General features: G+C 44.6%; 1 protein-coding gene across 3 annotated transcripts in view; it reads left to right on the top strand.

Moving 5' to 3' along the window:
- The window catches only part of CDC42BPA (CDC42 binding protein kinase alpha), a 797672-nt gene that overhangs the window by 564569 nt on the left and 210602 nt on the right, over positions 1-22501 (top strand). For all 3 annotated transcript variants that reach the window (XM_085613029.1, XM_085613030.1, XM_085613031.1), the window contains exon 18: positions 13451-13556. In XM_085613029.1, coding sequence (XP_085469155.1) covers positions 13451-13556 — 106 coding nt within the window. The remainder of the gene's footprint in view (positions 1-13450; positions 13557-22501) is intronic.

Consider the following 22501-nt stretch of genomic DNA (forward strand, 5'->3'; position numbering starts at 1 on the left):
ATACTTAGGAAAAGAGATCTCAAGCACTCCAAAATAATCAATAGTAAATTCCTTTACGTTCAGTCTTATGTTCTTTATTTGGGTACAGTTACAGTACTCAGTAATTCTCTGTTTTCTCCACACACTGGCCGATACGTGTGTTGTCAATGAAAGGTTAATACACCAACAGGCTTCATCAGGGCCAACATTATGTAGACATCACAAGTTGAGGATCTGTATTCAAATATATATATATATATATATATATATCTATATATATATATATATATCTATATATATATATATGAGACTGAGAGAGAGAGAGACCGAGAGAGACCATTCAACTCAAATGTAATGTTTGACATTGTACACTCGGTGTGTGTGCCTGCGCCACATAACCTAGCAACCGGTGTCTTTGAACTCATATACATACTTGTGCACAAACCATGGTGACATGACTTGCAGCTTCGCGCCAGGCCTATAGTACAGCAACTAGTTCGCTGTGTTTGGGCAGTAGCTGCGTCCAGCAGGGGACCCTAAATCATAATATCTTGTGAACTTCTGCATGAAAATGGAGCAGTGTAACTGGTTCAACAGTTCTTGTGGTTCTGTGTAAAATCATTTAGTGCATGATCGCACTTTATCCCTGATAACATATCCTGTCTGTAAAGCACATTCCACACATGTTTTTGAGACTCTTGAGCCTTGGGTTTTGTAACCCGTTTCAGCTATACTAAGTTCTCAAAATGAGAGCCATAGTTTGTCCTCGCCATATTTAAATCTTGTGGCCTGCAGGTTACTAGTTGATGCCAAGCCCACTGTTTAGTTTATTATTATTATGCATGATTAATAAAAACCGTTGCATGCACGTTTCATTAACAAATTCAATTACATGATACAAAAAGTTAAAGCCGTCATAAAATGCATCGTAATAAAATTCAAATTGGACCTTTTAGAGTGCGTCAGGTTTAAGGTGCCGGTGCTTCAAGAGGTAGACTGACAAGAGCCCTGTCAAGTTAAGCAGCGATAGAAAAACAGTAAAATAACCCGCCCAGCTATGTTATTATTAAGTGTCCCCTTCCGATGGGCATTTAAGTCTCTCTGCCACTGCAGCAAAGAATTTTGTGATACAGCAAATTAGCTGTGTTTCCGCCAGATTAAAACACAGTTTTACTGCCTGCTTGGAGGTACTAATGCCACACTGCTTGAACGTTGGGCAGAGTAAGGTGCATCTTATGTCCTTTACGTTAGGGCAGATACAAATGGCATGCGCAAGGTCCTCGCTCCCTTTCCCGCAGAGGCGGCACATCTGCTCACCTGGTCTCCTTCTCCAGGGTGGCCGGTGCGGTAGGATTGGTAGGACGCCAAAGCGGAGCTTTAGGAACTTTTCTTTCGTTCTCATTTTTACGATTTGGGAAAAAGGGGGTGGTGATGGACAGAGTTTCTGAATGATGCAGAATACTCTTACCAAGTCAAGAGATCATGGTTTTAATCCATCACCGTTTTTTAGCTCACTGCACCATCCCAGCTCAGAACCTGGCTACATGCAAATTAGTCTGTACCTGTCCCAGTGCATGATGGGAACAGGGCAAACCAAACTACCAAGCCAATTCTTATACTGGGAAGGAAACAAGCTTCCGGGGACCGGTTTCTGGCATCACAGCCTTCGTCGGCCCGGCTTGCCTGAATCCTGATGGTGCAATGAGCAAGGGACTCACGTCTGAGCATACCCTCCCACACTGAGTGTGGATAAAAACGATTTGGGAAAAAGGATCTCTTGACTTGGTAAGAGTATTCTGCATCATTCAGAAACTCTGTCCATCACCACCCCCTTTTTCCCAATCGAATTTATCCACACTCAGTGTGGGAGGGTATGCTCAGACGTGAGTCCCTTGCTCATTGCACCATCAGGATTCAGGCAAGCCGGGCCGACGAAGGCTGTGATGCCAGAAACCGGTCCCCGGAAGCTTGTTTCCTTCCCAGTATAAGAATTGGCTTGGTAGTTTGGTTTGCCCTGTTCCCATCATGCACTGGGACAGGTACAGACTAATTTGCATGTAGCCAGGTTCTGAGCTGGGATGGTGCAGTGAGCTAAAAAACGGTGATGGATTAAAACCATGATCTCTTGACTTGGTAAGAGTATTCTGCATCATTCAGAAACTCTGTCCATCACCACCCCCTTTTTCCCAATCGAATTTATCCACACTCAGTGTGGGAGGGTATGCTCAGACGTGAGTCCCTTGCTCATTGCACCATCAGGATTCAGGCAAGCCGGGCCGACGAAGGCTGTGATGCCAGAAACCGGTCCCCGGAAGCTTGTTTCCTTCCCAGTATAAGAATTGGCTTGGTAGTTTGGTTTGCCCTGTTCCCATCATGCACTGGGACAGGTACAGACTAATTTGCATGTAGCCAGGTTCTGAGCTGGGATGGTGCAGTGAGCTAAAAAACAGTGATGGATTAAAACCATGATCTCTTGACTTGGTAAGAGTATTCTGCATCATTCAGAAACTCTGTCCATCACCACCCCCTTTTTCCCCAATCGATTTTATCCACACTCAGTGTGGGAGGGTATGCTCAGACGTGAGTCCCTTGCTCATTGCACCATCAGGATTCAGGCAAGCCGGGCCCACGAAGGCTGTGATGCCAGAAACCGGTCCCCGGAAGCTTGTTTCCTTCCCAGTATAAGAATTGGCTTGGTAGTTTGGTTTGCCCTGTTCCCATCATGCACTGGGACAGGTACAGACTAATTTGCATGTAGCCAGGTTCTGAGCTGGGATGGTGCAGTGAGCTAAAAAACGGTGATGGATTAAAACCATGATCTCTTGACTTGGTAAGAGTATTCTGCATCATTCAGAAACTCTGTCCATCACCACCCCCTTTTTCCCAATCGAGTTCTCATTTTTACTCCAGTTTTTAAACAAAGTTATCTTAATAGTTGTAATAGCCATGGACGGCAGATAGGTGTACAGTTAGGAGTATCTAAGGATAGTAACTACTGGCACAGTACTCCCTAACCCTCGTTTGAGTATTCATGGAGAAAGCGACAACATTTATAAATTAAAACTGGCCCTAAGGCCCAGTTTAATTTTGATAGTTTCCATTTGTTGTCTCCGTCTTTCCCCCTCGAAGCAAATTGGGGGAAAAAGAGACTGACAAGCAACCCCGCCAAATTTCTCAGATCCATGTGTGACTAGCTACTCAGATCCAGGGTTTATGTTTGCATTCTGGGACTAGTAGTCTTGTCTATTCCACAATCAAAACAAGATTACAAGTCCCAGAAACCAAAGAAAAACAAGCATTGGCATAGCCAATAGGTCTCGCCTTTGGGACCTTATAAGTGTTTAGCCATGCAACAGTTGCATAACTAAACACTTATAAGGTCCGAAAAAACGAGACCTATTGGCTATGCCAATGCTTGTTTTAACTGCTGCAATCTATTGAAGCCTCACGGAGAACATCAAAGCGGCCGTGCGGCCGCGAAAGTGATCGCGATCAAACATCAAAGCGAAAGTGAAAGTAATAGCGGTAAAGCGCGACGCGCGCGCCCGCGCACATGCTCTGTAGGTCTAGGCTGGCCTGGTAGCACTTTTTGGAGCCCTCACAAAATGTCTCGCCAGACCAGCGCATGCGCTGGGTCACGCGAGACCTAAAAACAGGAGCCAGATGTACTAAGTATTTTAACTGTTGTCTGCAGGCCCTAGCGGGCCACTACTCCTATGGTGGCCTCCAATCGTAATGAGTGGCAATTTGCTATCTACCTCTTATAACCTTCTATTCGAATCCTTCTTTAATTTATATATATTCATTTACATATATTTATACTTTATTATTCATCTAATTTTTGTGTATTTGTTTAGGTTTTCTCTTCTACCTTTTCCTGCTTCTACTCTACAAAACTCGCATTCCTTATTTTCTAACATTTATACTAAAATTATTTTCTTCCTTTGCTCTATAATTTTATATAAATGATCTATTACTTATTGTTTATTATTATATATGATTTATTGTTACTTTGTATGAACACAAATTATTTTAAGAATATTGCATACATAATCCTGTTTCTTTGTATTGTTAATTCCTTTTTCTCAATAAATAAATATGAAACAAAAAATATCCATGAGGTAGGTCAGACTGTGACCCACTACAATTCTGATTTTTAAGAAATGAACTATTAGAACATAGGCCGGCTGAATAAAAATTTTAATAGTCACAAAAATACTGTTTTCAATTTGCATCTCGTTTGGAAAAGCTAGTCGCACATTGACATGGGAAAATTGGCAGCCATTGCCAAGTGTTCTTCCCCATGATGTCATGGCGCAAAGTCAAAGGGGGTGTGATGAAATTTCTGCTACTTGTCGCATTTTGGTAAATCAATACCCGTGATCTGAGCCGCATCACATTTTCCAGTATCCATACCACAGTCTGAAGTAGGTAGCCATATTTATTTACAGTCCTAAGTTTTTCACTCTAATAGTTAAAGTTATTATCTATGGTTCTGTATGCTAATTCATGTCGCGAGTCGTGCAACTGCACTTTCAGCTAAAAATGGTGTGGGTGCATTGGTGATGGGACTGGTGATTGTGAACTGGTGATTGAGATCACTAGGGAGTGTGAAGTGCAGATTTCGACACATATTTTAACTGGTGCTTGTCTTTCATTTCCGCTAAGTCCCTTTAACTCTCGCCCTGTTATTTCTAATAACGTCTGTAGCTCATACTCGACACCCCTTTCTGGTTTCACAGCCTAAATTCTGCAGAAATTCATTTCCACCTTTTTTTGTCCAAATTGCTTGTGAACTACCTTCACGCACATGCATTTGCACACACACATGTATGTTCGCGTGCACACATTGCCTAAATAGAATTATGTGTATTTTACAGTACCTCATCTTGGTAATGCTAAGGTGAATGAGTTCGAAAAAAGCGCATTTACCCAATTTACTCAAGGACGTGTGTCTGGTGACCATCATCTTGTGATTAACGCCCGATTCTGAACATATAATATCAGCTGTAGAACATCCATAGTTTGAAATCAGCAGCCACAAGATGAGATCTGTATGAGCCCTATCAGGCCGGTATCGCAGCCGATATTATAAGCTGATACAAGCAAGACTTGCTGGTTTCCTCTCTTTGAAGAATGGGCCGGTTTGGTTTTCTGTTCAATCTAGGGCAAGACTTTCTTGACACCAAGGGGCTTATTCACATGGGCAGTTTGGATTACAAAAAGTGGCCCTCCTGTACCTGCAGTTACATGCCTTTAGGACTTGGCCCCAAAACATCAAATATCGGAATGAATTTGGAAAATTTAGGAAACTTTCATATAGAGTTAGAACAAATAGAAAGCACTGTGCCCTATTTGCATTTTTACTAATAGGGAATTGGACATTTCGGGACTGATTGACAAAGGCATTTAAGAGTTTGTAAAAGAGTAATCCTGTAGTGCTACTTCCCGTACTCAAAAATGTTTTTGTGAATTAGTTTCTGAGTACTTTGCATTTGGTGGCATGAGTTGTTATAGAATATGTCTGCAGAATATTTGCTCTCCGGCCTCAAGCCTCCAGGTGCGGTAGGGATTGCTTCATTTTATATTCATGCTTACGCGACTGCCAATGAGATCAAAAGCTAATTATTATTCCTCCTTTTTGTTCTAAGGGCCTTTAATAGATGAGGGACCTTTACCACTGGCATATGCATCTTCTTTGGAGAATTTGTACCAAAGCAAATGTGCCTTGACTACCAAAAGGCAGTAATATGTCTGCATTAAATTAATTCCTGCTCAAACGGGATGCACTTTATAAGCCCCAGCTAAACTGCCCCTTCTTGGTTACCCACACTTATTTGCACATGGTTAGCCTCGATCTACACAGAATGATCCCAGACATTGCTTGTGGTTCAGATCAGTTAAAGCATTTCTTCGATCACTTATGTTGTCTGTTGCTTTGTTAGAAATCGCTCAGGTTAAGATTAAAACCTAATTAAATAGAAACACCTCTTTAATTTTGATGAGTCATGGGGACAACACCCAACAATGAAATTAAATGCAAAAAAAACTGGTAAAAAAGAGTGTAAATGATTGGAAAATAGGGTGCTGAAAGGCGTGAAAGACACCTAAGACTACATATAAACAAACATTTATATAAGTACCCAGTTTAAATATACACAGGCTCATAAGACCCTTGAGAACATGACCACAACACGCTTCCTTGCTATGGTATATTAAGGTCCTGATGTAGCCTGAAGGCTTTAGTCTTGACATATGCTGGAATCTCCTACGCAAACCAATTTCTTATTGAACTATGACTGTAACTACAAAGCATGTTCAGGTGGCGTCAATAGCTGGATTTTAAAAGTCGTCTATCGTGACAGATTTCAACTGAGTCCTAGATGGTACTTTGGACAGACCACCCAGAGAATCCACACTAAACCAAACATGATGGCTGCCCTCCAGAGGGTTATGAAACGTCTGGGGTATATAGACGCGTGGCACACGATGCACCGGAAGGAGGGGGGTTACACTTGTTACACCCCTGCACATACACCTTTTAGCATGTTAGACTGATTCCTGCTCTCTGGGGACCATCTATGTCCGCCGTACTGGAGTCCAAGTTGGAGGTGGTCACCACCTTCACCAGGGCCCTGGCTTCCTCTCGCTCCATCTGCAGTCGCGCTAGATCGATACAGGACGGTTGTCCGTCCTCGCTGTCCGAGTTTAGTCACTCCAAGCCTAGAGAGCCATCCTGTCGTACCTCTACCCTTTTAGAGGAACGGGAGGACTGTCTGGTAAGTCTTCCTCGCCTGCCGGTCCTCTGTGAGCGCTGTGACCCTCGGGATTGGTTGTCTGTTCCACACGAGGTCAGGGGATGACCTTCACCTCATACCTCCAGCCAGTCCCATACCGCCTCGGGGTAGAGAAGAAATGCGATCACCCGTCGTGGATAACTTTTAGTTTAGCTGGGTAGAACATGTATTGTAACTGCATTGCTCTCAGGTTCTGTTTCACACCAGTGAAGGACATCCTCTGCTGTTGTACCAAATGCGTATAGTCAGGGAATATGCCGATAATGTGATTTTTGAAGACATGGTCTCCTATCCGTATGACATCCAGGAGAATACTGTCACCCTCTCTATAGTTCAGGATTTAAGCAATGAATGTATGAGGTGTAGCGCCAATCGGTGGGCCTGTCCCATTTAATCATAAACAGAGAGGAGAGGGAGGTCTCCGGGAGCGCAGTCCTAACCGAATTTTCAAGGAACAGTTCCGGGGTCTGTCCTTCGGATCCCTCTGGGAAACCAACGAACCGCAGACTACATCTTCGAGAGCAACCTTCTGCATCTTCAGCCCTGCGTTCTAGGACTATCGTCTTTGCAGAAAGATCTGTGAGAGCAGGTTTCAATATTGAAACCTCGGTCTGCAGCTCAGTGACGGTCTGCTCTGTAGCCAATGACCTATCCGCTATTACACGCAGGTCCACCCTTAGTTTGCCCACATCCAGGGACACTGCATCTATCTTGGCTTGCACCGCTATACTCGAGGCCTTTATGGCCTCAAGATCTGAGCCCCTGTGGGGTCGGGTTGTGCAGTCTCCGTAGCTAGGGGGTGGTGGGACTTGCGGCAAATCTGTCCGTGGTGGGGTGCCCTATATTGGTCCCATCTTGGTCTGTTGCGCCCCCCTCTGCAGTCTGTCTTTCCCCATGGCTCCTCTCTCCGATACGCGAAACCAAATGCAGGCCGTTCCTCTGTGTAACCGCAGTCCCCACCTCTCAAAGGGAGGTGCGTGCAGGGGACCAGTCCCCAGAACAAAAAGGTGCCCAGGAGGTTTGTAGGCATCGGCGTGGCCTCCTGCTGATGAGGGGACGACATGTAGACACTATTGGAGCTGCGAATGTGCCCCACACGTGAAGATTAGAGGTTGCACGCCCTAATCCAGGCTCTGTACTCCGCCAGCAATCACGGCCCCCTAGTTAATAACCCATCGTGCCCAATGAATGTGTTTTAAAGGACATGGGTGGAGCTGAGCAGGGCAGGATGTCTCAGAAAGTAAGTAGAGGGAAGCAGGGTGGTCTTCTCACTCCTCTATCTGTTCAGCCACACACTCTGGGAGGAACGATATCACTCACTTTTGTATGGCCTGAATTTGCTGGCAGCAGTGCCCTCCAGCTGCAGTCCCACCCAGGGCAACTACGGGCTCACAGGCGTGTCGTGCGAAAGGCGCAGGCCGCTACCAAGGTTGTTTGGCCACTCTGTGTCTCCTGCACAGCAATCCTTGTCCCGGTGCGGTCAGAGAAGTCCCAATGGCTCACGGTGTGGACGCCCGACATGGGCCCTTTCTGCGCATCCGCTGTCTGAGACATGCCCTGTCTCACTGGTTAAGGGCCTGTCCCGCTAGCCGCTTCCCCATCAGGCCAGGCCCTCTATTACAGACGTGACCGTGTATTAGGGGCTGCCGCTTTGCCATGGTAGTGGGTAACTCTGTAGGGTGTTGCGCTCTGTCTCTTTTGGAGGGGCTGGTCCCCCGCCACAGCACCTTGGCAGTACCGCTGACCTTTCTGCTGCCCCCGTATTACGCACGTTCGGGGATCTGCGGCCCCTGCAGGCCAGACCTTCAACTGCTGCGACAAGTAGGCCAGGACTCCGGTCTGCGGCCCCAAAAGCCCCCAGTGCTTACCACAGCCGGGGGGGAGGGGTAGGGGATAGCTAACGAGCCGGAACAGGCGAGAGGAGCAGGGTAAGTGGAGGAGTTTGTGCGGGCCAGCACTTAGCTCCTTAGAGTGCGGCCGCCATCATGGCCACGCTCTCAAATCTGACCTTCCCTCAAAAATCTAATAACAAAACTATGTTAATTTCACTCCTAAATTAAACAGCCTTTTGGCATACATTGTGTCTGTGCACACAACATCCATCAGCCCATTCATTTTCCCGTTTGGTACAAGTATCAGTATCTGTTCTTCTTTAAAAAAATACATCATTGATAGTCTTTGCTGTATGTCCATCCCTGCATTTCTTCTCAAATTGACCTTCACGCCCACACAGCTTACACAGTGCCTTCCACACAGGACAATCTTTATTGTTGGCCAAATGCCCTATTACACCCACTGCTCTCCCCCCATAGCATCTTGTTGGCACATGTGAGTCTGTAGCTCACTTTCCTTGTAACTTGATGTTCGGCTTCATCCTTAATGTTACCTCTATTCGCTTTTAACAATCTAAGGTTGGTATATCTTTTTGCAGAAGCTCATCCTTTGCTTGTTGACATTCACCCCAATATGAATCCGTGTATTATCCTTTCATCAAGGTTTACCCCAAATTGACAAGTTGAAGCCATTTTCCTCTGTTCTGAAATATACTCGTGCATTGTCTCCATCCTCTTGCATTCATTTACCAATATCATGCTCACGTTTGACAAATAATGCAGGTCAAGTTTTTTTTGACCGATCTCCTATTCGTTGAGGCCATTAGCATCCTGTGGCCAGAGTTCTGGAAGGTGGTCAACTCCCTCTTGTTCCTCAGACCCAAACAGTGTAACAAAAGGGAGATTTTGCTTTCTTCACAGGTGAATCTTATAAAATATCTACTTGTCCATGGAACAGGTTGCTTCATAAATCTACTTGTCCGGTAAAAAAATCAACTTGTCCCTTTGGTGCCGTGTAGTGCGGAGACAATTATGGCAGCAATCTCATGATATAAGAGCTCTAATTATAGCCTCTGGGATCATGCCAGGGCTGATACTATAGTAGGGTTTGAATACTAGCTGTTCCCTTATTTTGCCACCTCTCTGCAGATCTACAGACTGGGCCTGGAGTTTCAGTGAGCAATAGTTCTAGGGTTGAAATGCCCTTTTGAGTCCCACTCAACTACTAACTCGCATGCTTTAGATTTTTCACCAGCTCTTCTTTATTCCTTTCCCATATTGAAAAAGGTAGAACATTTTCTCCTGACTATAGCAGGAGGTTTGGAAAAAAAGTGGTTTGAGTGAAAGTAAACTTGTAAACGCTCAACAGATTTTTGCATGATAAAATCTACACATGCATATTTGCTCGTGCTTAAATGCTCTACACAAATATTTTCTACATGAATACGATTTCCTGGCCTAGTTCTGTAAATTCTTGTAAATTAATGAAAGCTGTAAATCTGCACTAATGCCAAGACATATACCATGGGTGCACTTTTTTGATTTTCTTTAAGAATTGGTTCCCTTATTAAGTCTGGTGTTAACCAAGACCATTTTTATTTGTATTAAAATGTTATCTTTCAGCTGGCTTCACTGTGACTGACAGAATTCTGCTCTTTCACAAAGAGCATATCGGCATGCAAAGTAGTTTTGTTCAGTGTTCACTACTGTGGCTATGTGTGCTTTTTGAGACCCAAAACTTTTTTTTGTCTTTTTGACAATGTTTGCTATAATGGTGAGGGCCTGGCAGCTCCCAGAAGATTACAGTTTTACAAAAAACGTGTCAAAACAAGACACACATTGATGGGCAGAGGATGTGGTCCGTTGGCTTAAACTGCCGACTTTGGTGCAGGAAACCAGGGTTCGATCCTCGAGGTCGTATCCACATCCTGTGATTCTGGGCAAATCACTTAATCTCCCCGTGACTGAATGTGTAATGTAAATACCGTGCTCATGTAAAGCGCTCCAATACCTTTGGGTCGAGTGCGCGCTATATGAATATGCAAAAAAAAAAAAAGGTTGACCACCAATATCAGACCTATTGGCTTTGCCAGTGCTCGTTTATTTTCATGTTTCCTATAATCTTGTTGAAACCAGTTACATCGATTTTCTATAATGAATATTTTTGTAAATACTAGCATGCATCAACATATTTTACTAAAAGAGGTTTCAAATAATGGTACCTAAAATTTCACAGCAGTTTAGAAAAACGTTTTTGTACCCCAAGTTGCATTTGTTAGTGAATATTTTAATTTGAAAGCCAAGATTCATCAATCTTGCTTTCGAGCTTCTGTAAATATTTGCATCCAATCAGAGCATTATACGAAGCCTTATATTGTTAAGCTTTGCAAACGTGTACACATTTTTATGCTGGAACCACTGTCAGTAGTGTAGTCCAAGCTTTCAACATTTCCTTAGAGCACTCACTCTAATAATAAAGGCTTTGTGTTAATGAACCATAAATACAAGTTCGAACGGTATTAACTCATGGACACAAATATGACCTTAACTGCTGACAATGCCCTTACCTGATTCACAATAAGGTATTGAGGTATATATCACAAGCAAGAAACCCTCGGGGCTAAGAAACAAGAAGAACTGGCACAAGGAGCAACCTAGCCGGACACGTTTCAACTCAGCTGTGTGTACCTATTTACAAATCGAGCTGTGTGTACCTATTTATCCAAGTTTTCGAATACAGGCGCCACCTTGCGACCAACTCTGAGCTGACGCTGGGATCTTTTTATGCAGCTGCTATGAAGCGGAGGGCATCATTTTTTCAATTAAATCACCTGTACCTAGAAAGTAAATTACAAGCTGCCAGATAAACAGGCTACTATAAAGACTTTGATGTCCTCTGAGTCTATGCTGTGATTTGTAGCTTGTTTACTGTATCTGCAGTTGTGGGTAGTAAATATTTAAAAGTATTATAATTACACGATTGTATGTAAGGGTGTAAACATGTTAAAAGAGCTGAGGTTACCTACGAAGGAGCGATGATGTAATGCGACAGTGTAAAGCTAAGTCCTACGTTTTAAGTATTAAAAATCTACTTTCATGAAACTACAGATTCTTTTCCGCATATATAAGGTATTCTATACTTGTTAGCATTTCAGTTATGTCAGTGCTTTAAATGGGCAGGTACTGTCCGGAACTGAGTACCTGCACTTCGTTAATTTGAAAGGGAGAGCACCTGTATTTCTCATTGCTGCTGCACTGCATTTAATGGATGAGTTCCAGCACTTCTCAGGAGCAAACAGGTACTCCAAAGAGTGAGTGCCTGCACTTTTATATTTCCATTTAAAACACTGAGCTTCCTAGAATGATGACCTCGTCTATCCAGTGCTTAGTATGTAAATAAATAAATAAAATAGAACCGTGCAGGGTACTAAAGATTTCATAGGAGCCCTCTCGAATGTTGAAGTTGTCAGATACCAAAGCTGCCCGGTCATGTTTCCTCCTTATATCTGTCTCTCCCACCATCCTCACTTCCTTTCTCTCCATCTCACTGCTCTCTACTTTTGCTGCCGTTTTACTATAATTCTCGCTTTGGGATAAAGTCTGATGATCAAAAATTCGTCCTGAGCCGGAAACATGACCGGCACAAGTTAAGCACAGCATCTATCCTGTACACGTGCTGTGTGGTGGTGCCGCGCGTTTGTTTTACCCAAATGCCTCATCCATGCATTTGTTATTTATTAAAAAAAACCCTCTCTTACAAGCACACTGTTACTGATCTAAGGCTGTGTGTGAGAAGCGCGCCTTTTATCCCACCTTGGACGACTGTCGTACAAGTAACCCTTGAGCTGTGCTCTGTATCCGAAGAAGAAATGCATTTATAAGAATGACAGACACACTGACATTCTGTGGCACTCCAGCGGAGAGCGCTGTCTGGGTTAGAATGGGAATCCGAGGAATGTACAGTCTTATATCGTAGCACGATTTTATGTATAGCGATGCTCAAACAGGACTGTCATTCCTTGATGCTATACAGCTGCGCTTTTATGGCCATGAATACAGGACACACTGGAGCACAGATGTGCCTCTGTTGCCATCTGCTGGCTAAAGTATGCACTGTAGTAAAGCTATTCTTAACTATATGAACCAATCTTCCTAATATTTTTGTTACCGAAAGTTAGGTTTTGGCATTTGGTCCCCGTAATATTTTTTTCTCAATACGTTGACGTACGGTTCCCTGTATGACATCATAGCACCGCACAATGGAAAAGCAATATTGACATATGACATAGCGTGAGAATATCAACCTATACAAAACAGCATCCTGCTTTACCTTATCAAAATCAGTAAATGAGCTTGATATAGAAAGTTAAATGAAAATACAAAGGCTGCTAAGGTTATTGGCTTTCCATTTTTTGTATTTTAGGCCTGTGATCTTATAGAACCACCAGTGTACCCACCCCATTCTCCCGCATTCAAAACATCATAATAGAACATTTTATTCCAGCAGATGTTACTCAGATCAAACATCAGAAACATATTAATACAGCTAAAGAACCAATGCTAGAATGAAACCTGCAGTTCATACAGACACATACATGCATACCTGCGCTGTTTAACACGATACAAGTCCTGTATTCTTGCCTGCCTTTTACGCCACGTTGTCTTTGTACTGAGGTTTTGCTGTGTAAACCCCTTCGAATCCCTGGGTCTACACACTGCTCACAAGGGGTATCTGCTGTACAATTTACTCCTTTACATTCGAGAAAGGCCATGGAAATGTTTTAAATGGATTGAAAGATTTACCAACATGTATGCCTCATGTTTACTTCTGTTTTTTTGTAGGGTGAGTGATGAAAAGGATGCCCGGGGGTATCTTCAGGCATTGGCCTCTAAGATGACCGAAGAGCTGGAGACCCTGAGAAATTCCAGCCTGGGTGCAAGAGCAACGGTGAGGAGCTGTGTTAGAAATGGGATTTTTGGTCGGCTAGGGCCTGTGCCAAAGTCAGGCAGAAACCACCACTCTAGTCAGGATAAGGGAGTTACACTCCTAAAATAACCCTTGCTCACCCCCTTGGTAGCTTGGCACAAGCAGTGAGGCATATCTTAGAGGCAGTGTGTAAAGCATTTGCACATAACCAACAGTAATACAGGGTAAGCACTACAAAAGGACACCACACCAGCTTAGAAAAATATTCAATATTTTTATATATTTAAGACAAGACCAAAAACGATAAAAATCCACAATACAGTACATAAAAATCTTCAATTATCAAAATATGCTTGAAAAATAGTTCCTTGAAGTCGATAGCTCCGTCCAGGGCTATCACGGCATCGTGAGCAAACAAATCCAAGCAGTTCTGGCTGACTGCGGTGTCGCGGGCATCGGGAAGACCTGCAAACAGTACCTTTTAGAAATGCAGGGCATCGGCGACCTCTCGTTGAGCTTCCGTAAGCACGGTGTCCGCAGGCTTCGGTTCCGGAGGTCGGTGCTGGAGTCGTCGGGGCCCTCAAAGTCACACGTGTTGCAGATCGAACTCCTCTCTGTTGAAGTCAGGAGCACTGGCATCGGCAGGCGTCGGGTGCTGCTGTGCGAAGTGCAGCGGTGCGGCGTGCAGTGCCCTCAGTTCACGGTGCGAGCAGTGTCTCGGTGGCGGCGTCGGATGGCATCGTCGGTGAGACCATGGTCGCGGTGCGGTGAATGCGGTGCTCGTAGGTTGCGGTGCAAGCAGCGGCGGCGGCGTTGCTGAGGCGCTGTCGTCGGCTGACGAACTGAAGTCGATGGTGTCAGTAGGCCAAGGCTGTGGTGCGTGATGAGAGTGGTGCGTCGTGTAACTTTATGAGCGGTGCCCTCGAACCACGATGCAAGCAGCAGTGTAGATTTCAGCGTGGAGCTTCCTGGCAGGAGGTGGAGACTGCATTGTCAGGGGCAGACCAGGCACTTTTAGGTGCAAGGAAATCTCCTCCCCCTTCACCAATTGCATGCCAGTTCTATTAAGCCCTTTCCTGACCCACTTAGACTATCTGGAATCACTCCTGCTCCCCAGCCTTCTGTCATCCAAAACTCAGACAGGCAATCCACATTCCAGCAGATTCACATGGGATGACTGAGCAAGAAAATACCTACTTTCTAAAAGTGGTGTTTTCAAACACAGAATGTAAATATCACCGTCACTAAAAGATGCGTTTTTAGATTCTGAGTTCACGCATACCAAACTTTATTTCCCTTCCTAATTCCCCGAGGCCAGTTATGTTTATAAGATGTTATAAACAAACTCCCCTTTTGTCCTATGGGTAACAGGTAGCCTTGCAATAGTGAAAAACGAAATTGGCCGTAATTCACTATCAGGAGATGCCTCACACACCAGGGCATGTCCTACCTTTCACATACACTGCGCCCTGCCTATAGGGCCACCTTGAGCCTACCTTAGGGGTGCTTGACATGTAAGAAAAGGGAAGGTTAGGGACTGCCAAGTGTGTGCACTCGCCAAGTCAATATGGCAGTTATAAACTGTGCGCAGACTCTGCAATGGCAGGTCTGAGTTACCTTTTCAGGGCTGCTCACCTGGGTGGCACAATCAGTGCTGCAGGCCCACTAGTAGCATTTGATTTACAGGCCCTGGCACCCTCAGTGCACTTTACTAGGGACTAACAAGTAAATCAAATATCCAATCATGGAAACACCAACCCATAACACAATTTACAGAGAGCATATGCACATTAGCGCTGATTAGCAGGGGTAAAGTTCCCAGAGTCCTAAAACCAACACAAACAGGTCAGGAAAAAATAGGAGGAAGAAGCAGAAAGTTTGGGGATAATCCTGCAAAAGGGCCATTTCAACAAGCTGCAAACACGCCGTGCCACAGTCACACGATTCTTTGAATTGAGACCAATTTAATCAGGATTGTCTCCCCTGATCGACAACTACCACGTCATAGGGTTGTTCTATGGATGCACCTGTTTTATGCTGTGGATAGTCTGTGAATTCCATATTTAGCATTTTTGAAGCATTCTTCTACCTTTGCCTAGCTAGTTGGTTTTTACTGTACACTTTTTTCCACAGCTTACTTATTTGTACTGGTGTCTAGAGAAATATGACTTTAAAAACAAAAACAAGTATATATTTTATTTTAGGCATCGCCCATAGGAGGAGTTTGTGTTCCTCATGATGTGGGCCTTAAACCCACAATGCCTCACTATATGTCCACCATTTTCAGATTTTCTTTTCTGCCATCAAAAGTGGATATATGCACAAGTGGGAGGTCTTGGAAGGCTGTTTTGGATTCAACTTTAAAGATTTCACATTGCTATCTGATTACAGTGTCCAAATCATGTGCAGAAGCGAAGTTTTCTGGGCTAAATTTCAACCATAGAGGCCTAAGGATTGACCTAGAATGTTTGGAGTCAGATGTATTGTTTGCCTACCGATTATTCTTAGGGTCTCATTGCTTCGATCATAAACACTCCACTACAACACGTTGCATGCGCTGCAGACATTGGTGCCCAGGAAAGGGCAAGCATATACGTGCAACTTGAGTCTTTCACTCAATCAAGATTGTGCTGTTTTCTCACAAAAAATGCTGAAAAAACGAGTAGAAAAAAATTGGTCTCATCGCGTCATGGTATTGAATTCAGATCCACTAGTTCTGTTCAGTAAGCGAACGAGACACATAGCTCAGTGACAGCAGTGCCAGGATACATGCAGAACAGGAGACATTTCTCTCTCTCTGTAAGATACTTGTGATCAAGGCCTTCATGGAAGGCCTGAAGAGGGTGATTCCTCCACGAACTCTTCCAATGCCAGCCTGAAATGTAAATAAAGTTCTAATAAGAATAGTTGGTTCTCCTTTAGAACCACTAAGGTCTTTTGGCATGCAGTTCTTGTGTTGTTTGATAGCCCTCTAGGCTGCTGTCACATCCTTTAGGGGAATTAGTGAGCTACAATCATTACCTGTGGAGGAACTGTTTATACAGACACACACAGATAAAATGATATTGAAAGCAAACCCAGAACTTCTACTAAAGGCTGCTTCCACTTACATATCAACCAGACAACTGAGTTGCTTGTTATCTTTCCACCCCCAGAGAATGTGACGTAAAGGGCTTTACACATGCTTACGTCAAGAGGGCACTTATGTAGTACATTGGTGGGTCCGAATTAATCTTCAAAGCAAAACAACTCTTTGTTGCCTTTTGCAAGCCTCTCTTAGGAAACATTTCCAAGGGCAATATTGCTAGATGGATTATTAGATGTATTCAAACATGGTATGCTAAAGTTAAGCACATGCTAGATGTTGTGCAGAGAGCGCTTTCCCCTCAACAGAAGGCAGATACTATGGCTTTCGTAGGTATTCTTATGGAACGCACCATTAGCAGACATTTGCAGGGCTGCTACATGGTTGACACCACACACATTCATCAAACAGTACTATGCAGATATTCAAGCCCTTCAAGAAGCCTTAGTTGGCTAAACTGTTTACAAAACTTTTGTCCCAAACAACTGCCTCCCCTAAGCCACCGCTTATGGGAGGAACTGCTTTACAGTCTATGCAGAGTATGTGTATCTACAGCCACAGATGCAACAAACAAAATTTTTTACTTACCCAGTAACCATCTGTTTATAGACTGTAGTGCTGCATAGTCACATGTACCCTCCCTACTCCACCACAGCACTCTCCCACACCATCACCTACCCCAATAGATGATGATGACAACATCTCAGATGATGCAGGGGGAGGTGCGGACGATCAACCCCTTGGGGACCCTACTCCTACTGGCTCCCCTGGGATGATTACAGTGTACCAGATGTCCCTTACACCCCGCAAGATGAAATTTGTCCCTCCAGGCCTCAACCCCCCCCCCCCCCTCCCCCGAGGACAATATTGGATTCAACCAGCTCCTTCAAAGAGCCGCCCAATACCATGGGGAAGCCCTACATACAGATCCAGTAGAGGATATGGATACCTTTGATACCACACAAAGGTCTACCTCAACACTGCCCATGCTTAAAGGGGTCATTAAGCACGCACCAGAGATCTTTAAAGACCCCGTCAGGGCTCGGGTCATCAACCCAAGAATAGAAAAGAAATACAAGGCTAGCCCTACCGACCCAGTATACATTAAGGGCCCCGCACCACTAGACCCCCTAGTAGTCTCTAATGCCAGGAAGAGGGCAAATTCCCAAACGTCACCACCAGACAAGCAATCGAAACTCTTAGACGCCTCTGGCAAACGCACAGCGTCACAGGCAGCAAATATTTGGCACATTGCTAACACCCAAGCGCTCCTAGCCAGGTATGACAGGGCACATTATGACGAACTCGAGTCCATAATGCAACACCTCCCTGACAAATACAAAAATAGGGCCAGTGAACTAATCCAAGAGGGTAAGGCCATCACTAACACCTCCATTCGCTGTGCCCTAGATGCAGCAGACACCACCTCAAGGGCAATCAACACCAGTGTCCTTTTGCACAGGCATGCCTGGTTACGTATATCAGGTTTTAAACCAGAAGTACAGAGTTCTATACTCAATCAGCCTTTTGATGAGCAACACCTATTTGGGCCAATTGTGGATGTATCCCTCGAAAAAATGAAGAAGGATACAGACACTGCCAAATCTATGGGAGCCTTGCAATCGCAAGTTCCCAGAAGGTCTTTTCGTCGCTCATCCTTTAGAGGCACCCATCGCGGCTACTCCTATGATAACCCCTCCACCTCTTACAAAGCTCCCGCGCAATCGACCTTTACTAGAGGTTACCAAAGGGGTGGTTACAGGGGGAATAACAGCAAAGGCAGAGGCAAAAATAACAACTCCCACTCTGCCACCACACCTACCCCATGACTTCCCTCCACTTCCCCTCGACTATTCCACTCCAGTCGGGGGAAGACTTCACCAATTTCTCCCTGCCTGGATAAACATCACTTCAGACAGGTGGGACCACGAAATCATTCAATCAGGCTACTGTCTCAAACTAACATCTACCCCCCCAAACATACCACCCAAACACCATACAATGTCACAAGAACATCTGTTACTGTTAAAACAGGAGGTACTCTCCCTCCTACAAAAAAAGTGCAATAGAACCAGTTCCCTTGCACCAACAAAACATGGGAGTCTACTCCCTATATTTTCTCATACCAAAACAGGACGGATCTCTAAGGCCTATTTTAGACCTCAGAACCCTAAACCTATACATACATTCAGACCACTTCCACATGGTCACTCTTCAGCAGGTCCTCCCTCTGCTTTCCCAGGGCTACTTCCTTGCTACTCTAGACCGCAAGGACGCCTATTTCCACATTCCCATTCACAGCGCTCACAGAAAATATCTCAGATTCGTAGTCGACGGTCAGCACTATCAATTCAAGGTACTCCCATTCGGAGTCACCACAGCACCAAGAGTGTTCACCAAATGCCTAGCAGTAGTGGCAGCACACTATTCAACAACTTCACAACCTGGGGTTGACAATAAATCTCCCCAAGTCCCAGCTGCAACCGTCCCACATGCAACAATATCTCGGTGCCACAATAGACACCTCAAAAGCGCTCGCCTATCCCAGTCCAGCCAGGATAGCGAGCATCCAAGCTCTTCTCACCAAATTCCTACCGCAACACTCTCTTCCAGCTCAAGTGTTCATACAACTCATAGGGATGATGGCCTCTTGCATATTCATAGTGCCTCATGCAAGACTCCAGATGCGTCCTCTCCAAGTGGGCTTAGCACGCCAATGGAACCAGGCTCAAGGTCAATTATCAGATCTGGTGTTGGTAGACGGTCGTACCCATCGCTCCCTGCAGTGGTGGAACATCAAGAACCTTGCCAAAGGGCGACCGTTCCTCGAGCCAGTTCCTCAAATAGTCATGACAGCGGACGCATCGCTCTCCTCACCTACTACATCACAACATGCAGGGCAGGTGGACACCTCAACAAAAGTTACTCCACATCAACCACTTGGATTTACTAGCCATATTCCTAGCCTTAAAAGCATTTCAAAAACAAATATCGGGCAAGACTGTCTAAGTCCACACCGACAACATGACAGCCATGTATTATATCCAAAAACAAGGTGGGACACACTCTCTGCAGCTCTCTCAACTTGCACAGAGCATATGGAGGTGGGCTCCAGAACATCTTTCTCCTAGCCCAACATGTCCCAGGAGTCCAAAACACAATGGCCGTTCTCTTGAGTCGTCAAACAGAACAAATCCACGAGTGGGAACTTAATCCACAAGTTCTTCAACCGTTTTTTCAGATTTGGGGGCAACCACAGATAGACCTCTTCGCCACCCAAGAAAACGCCAAATGCCCAAACTTCGCCGCAAGGTATCCAAACCCTTTGTCCAAAGGCAATGCGATATGGATGAACTGGTCAGGCAGATTTGTGTACGCTTTTCCACCTCTTCCACTCATTCCACTAGTGGTGCGCAAACTACAGCAACACTCATTAACGCTCATCCTAGTTGCTCCTGCTTGGGCCAGACAGCCATGGTACACCACACTGCTGGAACTCTCAGTAGTTCCGCACCAAAAACTACACCTCTCTCCACGCCTCTTAACCCAGAACGATGGAGAGATCCAACACCCAGACCCGGCTCAGCTCAACCTAGCGATCTGACTCCTGAAATCCTTGAATTTGGTTACCTTAACCTTCCTCCTGACTGTATGAACGTCATCAAAGAAGCTAGACGGCCTACCACTAGAGCATGCTATGCAGCCAAGTGGAAGAGATTCGTAGTATACTGCCATAACAACGACACTAATCCCCTAGATGTGTTTATCCAACACATCATAGGCTACTTACTACACCTCCAAAGATGCAACCTAGCCTATACCTCTGTCAGATTGCATCTTGCTGCCATAGCAGCATATCTACAAAATAGACAGCACCTCTCACTTTTCAGAGTACCTGCCATAAAGGCCTTTATGGAGGGACTCAAAATAATAATTCCCCCCAGAGTACCAAGTTCCCCTATGTGGAATTTAAACATCGTTCTCACAAGACTAATGGGGCCTCCATTTGAACCTCTACATTAATGTGAGCTACAATTCTTAACATGGAAAACTGCTTCCTCGTAGCCATTACTTCTCTACGAAGAGTTAGTGAACTACAAGCACTAACCATTAAAGAACCCTTTCTCCAGATGCATCTTAATAAAGTTGTTCTCCGGACTAATCCTAAATTCCTCCCTAAAGTCATTTCTCCCTTCCACCTCAATCAATCTGTAGAGCTGCCTGTATTCTTTTCGCAGCCACAAACAGTTGCAGAAAGAGCTCTTCACACCTTAGATGTCAAAAGAGCACTATTATACTACATAGAGAGAACAAAGCCCTTTCGTAAGACCAAACAATTGTTCGTGTCTTTCTCACCACCACACAAAGGCAACCCCATATCAAAATCTGGGATTGTCAAATGCATACAGATTTGTTACCATAAAGCAAAACGTACATTATCTGTTCCTCCTAAAGCCCACTCTACAGGAAAGATAGGGGCTTCAATGGCATATTTAGGAAACATTCCTTTAGATGATATCTGCAGAGCAGCTACATGGTCTACACCACACACATTCACAAAACACTACTGTGTTGATGTGCAAACTAAACAGCAGGCTAGTGTGGGCCAGGCTGTACTCAAATCACTATTTCAAACTACTGCAACAGATACTGGTGGTCGCCGCTAGGGGTGGATACTGCTTTACAATCTATGCATAGTGTGTAATCTGCAGCTCATATGCCTCAAACGGAATATGCTACTTACCAGTATGCATCTGTTCATGGCATGTAGAGCTGCAGATCTACACACACCCACCAGCCTCCCCGGCTACCTTTATCTGTTCCAGTATTATCTTACTTAGATACACCACACATGGGCATCTTTCCTGTTTCTTACTAAGGTCCATAATTTCCCTGCTGGCGACATACCTTGTGACTTCCAAAGACTTTCCAAGACAAAAACAAGTGTAAACATCCAGGCCCAACACCAGATGGCGATCTATGCACAGTGTGTAGATCTGCAGCTCTTCATGCCAAGAACAGATGCATACTGGTAAGTAGCATATTCCCTATGCCAGGATCACCAAGCAACTCACTAGTAAACTACTAACCATTCATAACTCTGTATCCAGATTCATACCCAGCCTCCCACACATTCATCACATCACACCAAACCTCAGGGAGCTTCACTAGTTCCTGATACACAAATGGGCTCATTTCAAACTCCTCATACAAACATTCAAGGCAACTGCACAACTTAGGCCTACCTGTATGAACAGTTGCATCCCCTTCCATAACACACACCCAGACACCTCCTTTCCGCAGACTCCTAACCACACACATCCCACACATACACAGAACCAGATGAGGAGGTCAGGTGTTCACTTATATTGTTCCTAAAGCGTGGAATGGCCTCCCACTCCACATCAGAGCCTCCTCCTTTCTTCTTGAAATCCAAAAGAAGCTGAAGACCTAACTTTTCTGGTAACCAGCCTACCATTGGCATGGCAAGGTGCACACACCTTCTCAGTTCCAGGATACCCTCACAGGTAATAGTGACATAACAATCACATCATGGAAGTTAGTGAATTCGAAGCACTGACAGTGCAGCAACCAAACTTAACAGATTCATTCTCATCAGGTGGTCATGCTAGCAAATCCAACATGTATGTTAGAGGTGGTCTCTGCTTCTATACATTTAGACCATTCAACTTTTTTACTTTTTTCAAAAGCTCACTTTCTCAACCAGAAAGAGCTTTACATACAATAAATTGTAGGGAGCAGTAAAATATCACAAACAGAGCAACTTAAATCAGACTTCAGGTGGATGCACTGGAGAAGCAATTCAGTTGTGCTGGAGTCTAATAGGGAAAAGGCTCTTACAGACGATAGAAGTTAACAC

This window comes from Triturus cristatus, chromosome 6 (assembly GCF_964204655.1).
Source record: "Triturus cristatus chromosome 6, aTriCri1.1, whole genome shotgun sequence".
NCBI lineage: Eukaryota > Metazoa > Chordata > Amphibia > Caudata > Salamandridae > Triturus > Triturus cristatus.